Below are 7402 nucleotides of genomic sequence, written 5' to 3'. Positions count from 1 at the left end.
TGTGGAAACTGAACAGTAAAAATATGAAATGTTGTTTAAATGTTTGTTTTGCAAGATATTTGTTATCAGAGAAGAAAGACGATTGTAAGAATTTTTGTTTTAATTTAGTGTTATCTATTAGTAGATCTTCATATTACTCTTGAATATATCCTTATGTACAGCTAGCCGGACAGTTTATAAATATCTATGATATTTTTATAGGCTTAATAGAAATTTTATATTCTTTCAAATAGAGTCGCATCGTTTTACCACCAAAGTTTTACCAATAGTTTTACCACCATCACACTTTGTTCCTCATATATGTAAAATATAGTCAGAGTTGGCTATGGGTTTCCTTGGGCCTAAGAAGGGAATCAGATAGGCCCAATGTAAAAGCCCGTAGACGTAAACATTATTCGTCCGCGCGCTTAGCTTTTTAGCGATGCCGCTCTTTTGTAATAAGCACACGTTGTTCAGTCTCTCGCCTTTCTTTGAATCTTGACTTTCCCTTCCGCGAAATTCGAAGTAGAAACTAACAAATGTCGCATCTCCTCTTCATCTTCTTCTTCCTCCTCAATTGAATGAAAGAGTCACTTCTTATTATAATCTAGGGTTTTCAATTTCATGTGACTTTTCCCCCTTTTTTTCCTCCTTTCAATTTTCGATCCAGCAATTTTTTTTGGATTCGGAATGAAACGCGATTTCGACGAAATCTCCGAGGAGGAGTGGTCGCAGCACTCGTTTAACCCTTCCCGAGTTCTTAAACGGCCACGGACTCCGAAGAAGACTCGTCCGGCGAATCCGTCGCCTCCAATTGAGTCTTTCGCGTACAGGAGACCGTCGACGGCGACTGGGAGAGAGGAGAGCAATAGCAGTGACGATTGTGTTGAGCTAGAGGATTTAGGAGAATCTGATACGGAGGTGAAAGTTGTGAACGGCGAGGATTTGTTGTTGGATGATGAGGAAGTCGAAGAAGAGGAAGAGGCAAAGGTTGTGACGCGGCCTGCTCGAGCTGGTCGGCGATTTGTGATTGAAGATGAGGATGCGAGTGAAGATGATTTTGATGATGAGGTTGACATTAGTTCGAGTGAGGACGAACTTGGCGGAGGAAGAGGGAGAGTAGAAGATGAGGATGTAGTTGGGAAGGCTCTGCAAAAGTGTGCCAAAATCTCTGCGGATCTTCGGAAGGAGCTTTATGGTAGCTCTTCTGTGGCTACTACTTGTGATAGGTACTCTGAAGTGGAAACGTCTACTGTAAGGATTGTCACACAGGTAAAGTAATTTATCACTGCTCTTCTTAATCTTCTATATGCGTTGGAGGGTTTGCTTGAATTTGGTGAAATGGAACTTCTGTTTACTGGGTTTTGAAGGTTACTTTGTTAGACTTTTAGGCTGCATAACTCAGCTAGAAAGTAATTGGTTTGAAATAATCTGGAATGTGTTCCTTAAGCAATTGGAAAATGGGTTTTGATTGTATGAAATGTATTTGAGGTAATCTCTGATCGGTTAGTGTAGGTTTCACTGTCTTCTTAACTAAACTCATTTGCTTTTGGTGTTGATTGATTCTGTGCTGATCACAGACTGATATTGATGAAGCCTGTAAAGCAGAGGATTCTGATTTCCAGCCTATACTCAAGCCCTACCAGTTAGTTGGTGTTAACTTTCTTCTTCTCTTGTATAAGAAAGGAATCGAAGGAGGTAAATATATTTACTAGTTTGGATCTGTAAGAAATCTCGATCTGAAATACCTTTTTGCAACTGACATTTCAACTTCTTGTAGCCATTCTAGCCGATGAGATGGGTCTTGGAAAGACCATTCAGGTGCATTGTGCTCTGATTTTACATGCACAAGTTGTCTTTTGTTTCTCCATCTTATCAGACTAATGTTGCTCTCATTAACAGGCAATCACATATTTAACCCTCCTAAATCACTTAAACAATGACCCTGGTCCTCATTTGATCGTATGCCCTGCCTCTGTCTTGGAAAACTGGGAGAGAGAACTCAGAAAATGGTGTCCATCATTTACTGTACTTCAGTACCACGGCGCTGCGAGAGCAGCCTACTCAAGAGAGTTGAACTCTTTGTCAAAAGCTGGGAAGCCGCCGCCATTCAATGTGCTTCTTGTGTGTTATTCTTTGTTTGAACGACATAGGTACATACAACGTGAAAGTACTCTTTGATGCTTTATTTGCTTTTTCGCTTTTCCTGTAACTCACAGATGTTGGAGTTTTTACAGTGAACAACAGAAAGATGACCGGAAAGTACTGAAACGGTGGCGCTGGAGCTGTGTTTTGATGGATGAAGCCCATGCGTTAAAGGATAAGAACAGTTATAGGTGGAAAAATTTGATGTCTGTGGCCAGAAATGCAAACCAGCGTCTGATGCTTACAGGAACGCCTCTACAAAATGATTTGCATGTACGGTTGGTTTCTCTTCATCTGTTCAAGATCTAATTACCCAAAAATTGGGGACATATCTTCATGTGGTGACAAAATGCTTATTCCTTGTATATGTTAATTTATGCAGGAACTATGGTCACTGCTCGAATTCATGTTGCCTGATATATTTACTACAGAGAACGTTGACTTAAAGAAGCTGTTGAATGCAGAAGACACTGAGTTGATTACTCGAATGAAATCTATTCTAGGTCCTTTCATATTAAGGCGTTTAAAATCTGATGTCATGCAGCAACTTGTTCCAAAGATACAGCGGGTATGGCTAAAACATTTGCATGTTCAGATACCACTTAACTTCATGTTGCAATCTCTCATCAATATATCATCAATCCGATGCAGGTTGAGTATGTCAATATGGAGAAAAAGCAGGAAGATACATATAAAGAAGCCATAGAGGAATATCGCGCTGCTTCTCAAGCACGGCTTTTGAAGCTTTCATCAAAATCCTTGAATTCCTTAGCCAAGGCACTTCCAAAGCGTCAAATTTCAAACTATTTTACTCAATTCCGGAAGGTAATACATAATTCTCACCTACTATTGCGATCCCCACAATGTTCTTAGTTTGGTCCAACTGAGTGCTTTTTTTCTTCATGGTGCATATCAATTTTGGTGGTACAGATTGCAAATCATCCATTGTTAATCAGGCGAATATACAGCGACGAAGATGTCATTCGCATTGCCAGGAAGTTACACCCAATCGGTGCTTTTGGATTCGAGTGCTCCTTGGAAAGAGTCATCGAAGAAGTTAAGAGTTACAACGATTTCCGTATCCACCAGGTATATTTCTCCCTTTCCCACAAAAAAACAATTTAAAATCCATAAACAAACATATGTTATACAATTTAACTAGCTAACTTGTTTCTATCTATATAGCTTTTGTTCCAATTTGGAGTTAACGATACCAAAGGAACTCTCTCAGACAAACATGTTATGCTTTCAGCAAAATGTCGGGTAGGCGATATTCTTCTTCCTTTTTATGAGTCTTGTAAGTAAAACCCAATAAACCAACCTCGCGAGTGATCTCACTGTCTCTTTATATATCAGACATTAGCTGAGCTTCTCCCTTCAATGAAACAATCCGGCCATCGTGTCCTAATATTCAGTCAGTGGACATCGATGCTCGATATCTTAGAATGGACGCTCGATGTAATCGGCGTTACATACCGAAGACTTGATGGCAGGTAAAAGAAAAGAAGAGTAAAACTGTGTCACATTTTGTTTTTACAGATCCCTGCAACAAAGAAGAAACTAAAAGTCATGTTCTTTTTGTTTCCGACAGCACTCAAGTCACAGATAGACAAACCATAGTCGACACATTCAACAACGATAAGTCGATATTCGCTTGTCTGTTGTCAACTCGAGCAGGTGGACAAGGTCTGAATTTAACCGGAGCAGATACGGTTATTATTCACGATATGGATTTTAATCCACAGATTGATCGGCAAGCTGAGGATCGATGCCATCGTATCGGTCAAACAAAACCAGTTACTATCTTCAGGTTTGAGCTTTACATTCGTGAGACAAGTGCAATTGATTGGATTTTGGACAGAATTTTGGTTTGGTTTTGGTTTCAGAATTCATTTTTGTTCGATATATTTGGTATAACAAATAAGGAAAACCGATTGGATTTTAAACAGATTTTTGGTTTATTTCGGTTTATAGGTCCACCATCAGTTTTTATTACCTCTCTGATCTGCAGTATTAACTTTGGCTATGTTTGTACAGACTGGTGACGAAATCGACGGTTGATGAGAACATCTACGAGATTGCGAAGCGGAAACTTGTTCTTGATGCGGCGGTCCTAGAGTCCGGAGTTCACGTAGATGACGACGGAGACACGCCTGAGAAAACCATGGGAGAGATTCTCGCTTCTCTTCTCATGGGATAACAATTATTTTTTTGTGTTTCTTTCTCTTGAGGTAAAATTAGCCAAGAAAAAGAAATTTATGTAGTACTGGAAACATGTGTAACACTAGCTTTTTAGACTAAAGTTTAATAGATATCGATAGTTATATTTCTTTTGCGCATGTGAAATGAAACCGAAAACTTCCTTCGTCCGACTAATGGACGAACATTTTAGGTCTCAGTTGTTTCAAACACAGATTTGAGATTAAGAAATTTTGGTAGGCTTTGAGAGAAATTTTAAAAAAAAAATTAGAAAATTTTCATTCCGAAACCTGAGAAGTGAGAACTAAAGGCCAACAATGAGTAAAGGAAATTTTGTACAACTACAAAGTCACACGCTAAAGAGAAAATCAACCAGCTTTTTGTCTGCCACTTCCCATAAGAAAGTACTACATCACTTTCTTTTAATTTAGAGCTAAATGCATTGCAATTAGTTCCACAATGTTTTTTAATCGTTCTGGGATAAGTAATTCCAAATTAGCGTTCATATAACTAATGTAATGGTTAAGATACTTAGTATTTCTTTGGTTTTTTGCTACAGACTAACAGAGTGCGTAAAAATACCAATATTTTACTTTTATACGACCGGTAAATTTTTCATTTTGGGTCGACATTAATAGATCTATCCTTACTTCACTTTGGTTTTACTTTTTCACGTTGCCACTAGCACATTGTGGACTCCACATTATCTGACTAACTCAATTATTTACTTATTTTATAAGGTTTTTTCTTCTGAAATAAAATTGTTTTTTATTGATTTCGAGAATGACTTGTCGAAAGTATGATATTTCTACGTGTCTTGTCACTTCCAATAAGGACCAAAATTACATTTATTACAGTGTCGGTAAAGCAAATAAATCGACAAAACAACAAAGCAAAATGTGAAAAAAGCAAAAAAAAAAGGAAAAGAAAAAAACGACAAATCGTCGTCACACTATTGTGGCAAGAAAAAGAAGTGATATCCAAAAAGATATTCCTACCTTTCACTATACTTTCTTAATAAATTATTCTAAAATACCTACTAAATACTAATCAATAATCTCGATCGTTCTTATACCGCGTTATAGCCCCTTTATATAGTGCCATCTTCCTCATGAGCTCCCTACACAGTTAACATTTGTCTCTAACTCTCTCTCTAAGAAAATGAAGCTCTCTATGCGTTTGATCTCAACTGTTATTCTCGTGTTCATGATATTCGTCGCCACAGGTACTCTTTACTCATAACTTAATATCTAAATATTTTTGCAAATATGTAATCATTTACATATATATGTATATACATAACATGTTTGTATTTATGGATCTATATATATATCTAGGGTTTCTATCAATTGTTCTTGTGAATGCTCATTTGCTAAGTAATTTTTTTAAATCATATTTCAATCCTCTACTATTGTGGACGTCTTAACTAGCAATAAAAACTATTGTTGTTCCATAATCTTTGAAGATTTAATAATATGGATTATAAAATGAGAACATGAAACTAAGATATGGACTATAACCCAAGTTTTTTGGTGTTGATTTTGTCTAGGGATGGGTCCTGTGACGGTGGAGGCACGCACGTGTGAGTCGAAAAGCCACAGGTTCAAGGGAGCATGCCTGAGCGAAACAAACTGCAAAAACGTGTGCCACAACGAAGGCTTTAGGGGAGGTAACTGCCGTGGGTTACGTCGTCGTTGCTTCTGCACCAGAAACTGTTGATCCATCGATTCGCATTATTTATAATCTTCGATCCATCATTTTCTTGCATGTATGTGTTTGCTTCTTTCTATCGAATCTTCCGTACTGTACCATGTCGTACCGTACATGTGTGTGTGTGAGTGACTGAGTGTTCTCGAATAAGTATTTTTGGATTGTGTGTTTTCAGTTTTAATGTACCGTTAAATCAACTAATGGCTTTTATTTTATTTTATTAAGGGGCGTCTACAAACCATAAAAATGTTTATGCATGTTTATGCTATTATCAGATATTGGTACGAGAAATTGTAGTATATAACCAATAAACAATTTATAATTTATAATTAAGTTAATAAAAAATTTGAACTTAAATTTTTCTATATTATATATATATATATATATATTTTCTTTTTATTTTTATTTTTTTAATTAACTTTTTTCTCTTTCTTTTTGTCATTTCTTTGATCTTTTATTTTTTTATTTTTTTGGTTTCTGAGCTATTGTTTTTTCACTCTCTGTTTATTCTTTTTTTTTTTCTATTTTTTCTTTGAAGATGATATCACCAAATTTGTCGCCATCATGAATCCTTTCGATCTACTACAACATTCAATACTTATTCTATTAATGCACCATTGCTAATCAGTAATTCTCCCACTCCTTAGAGCAACTCCAACGCTAAACTCCATCGCTAAACTCCATGGGGAGGTTCTTTGGAGTTTTTAATGAATATTTCTTTGATTTGTGAATAGTGTAGACTCCCTTAATTTTTCCCCCTCCCAACCCTGAACCTTTTAAACTGATGAACCCCTCAACGAAAACGAAGGTGAAACCAAAAAACTCCTTAAAACAGAAACACAAAAAAAACCAAAATCAATTGAAAACAAAAAATCAGGAGAAGAAACAAATAGAGAAAACCATGAGAAAGCATAGAAAATAAAAATCAATCGAAGAATCAGGAGAAGAAACAAATAGAGAAAACCATGAGAAAACACAGAAAAAAAAAATCAATCGAAGAAGAAAGAGAAGAACCTCATCATTATTATATATACCCAAGAGAAAAGAGAATTCTGTGTAGAACCCGAAAAGCTATGACCAAGAATCTGTGTAGAGAGAGAGAGAAATGAAGGAGAAAAGAAATGGAGGCTCTGCGTTTACAGCGAAGAAGAAGAAGGGAACAAAATGAAAAATAATAGATCGAATGAAAAATAGACATGTGGCTGATGAACCCCTGGACGAGCCGCTTCTTCAGACCCTTCAGTAAGGGGCGGTTCATCAAATAATAAGCCTTTTTGATTTAATTTTAACCCAAAAATCTGATAAACCCATGCGAAGAACCCCATTTTATCCTGCGTTGGAGTTGGTCTTATACTTCTTCCACCAACGA

The 7402-nt window shown here is 36.7% G+C and overlaps 2 protein-coding genes across 2 annotated transcripts; both read left to right on the top strand.

Annotated features, from left to right (window-relative positions):
- The first annotated feature begins 459 nt into the window (after positions 1-459).
- LOC18013359 (protein CHROMATIN REMODELING 19) lies at positions 460-4454 on the top strand. Its single transcript, XM_006395748.2, has 12 exons — positions 460-1251; positions 1560-1677; positions 1760-1800; positions 1882-2132; positions 2217-2397; positions 2507-2692; positions 2776-2949; positions 3055-3213; positions 3310-3387; positions 3481-3617; positions 3716-3934; positions 4162-4454. Exons 1-12 carry the CDS (start codon positions 670-672, stop codon positions 4322-4324), a joined length of 2289 nt encoding a protein of 762 aa, XP_006395810.1. The 5' UTR covers positions 460-669; the 3' UTR covers positions 4325-4454.
- Positions 4455-5417: 963 nt separating this feature from the next.
- On the top strand, positions 5418-6266 carry LOC18013434 (defensin-like protein 2). The gene is made up of 2 exons (XM_006395747.2): positions 5418-5548; positions 5873-6266. The coding sequence occupies exons 1-2, from the start codon at positions 5485-5487 to the stop codon at positions 6040-6042; spliced, it is 234 nt and encodes a 77-aa protein (XP_006395809.1). The 5' UTR covers positions 5418-5484; the 3' UTR covers positions 6043-6266.
- The last annotated feature ends 1136 nt before the right edge of the window (positions 6267-7402 follow it).

Source organism: Eutrema salsugineum, unplaced genomic scaffold, assembly GCF_000478725.1.
Source record: "Eutrema salsugineum unplaced genomic scaffold, Eutsalg1_0 scaffold_6, whole genome shotgun sequence".
Lineage (NCBI taxonomy): Eukaryota > Viridiplantae > Streptophyta > Magnoliopsida > Brassicales > Brassicaceae > Eutrema > Eutrema salsugineum.
This window is presented reverse-complemented; position numbering and strand designations above follow the sequence as displayed.

Excerpts from the sequence above, each read along its gene's own strand:
- LOC18013359 (XM_006395748.2), top strand. The coding sequence starts at position 670 with ATGAAACGCGATTTCGACGAAATCTCCGAGGAGGAGTGGTCGCAGCAC. Across the intron at positions 1,252-1,559 it reads CTGTAAGGATTGTCACACAG|ACTGATATTGATGAAGCCTG; the intron begins GTAAAGTAATTT and ends TGCTGATCACAG. Across the intron at positions 2,950-3,054 it reads ATTTTACTCAATTCCGGAAG|ATTGCAAATCATCCATTGTT; the intron begins GTAATACATAAT and ends TTGGTGGTACAG.
- LOC18013434 (XM_006395747.2), top strand. The coding sequence starts at position 5,485 with ATGAAGCTCTCTATGCGTTTGATCTCAACTGTTATTCTCGTGTTCATG. Across the intron at positions 5,549-5,872 it reads CATGATATTCGTCGCCACAG|GGATGGGTCCTGTGACGGTG; the intron begins GTACTCTTTACT and ends GATTTTGTCTAG.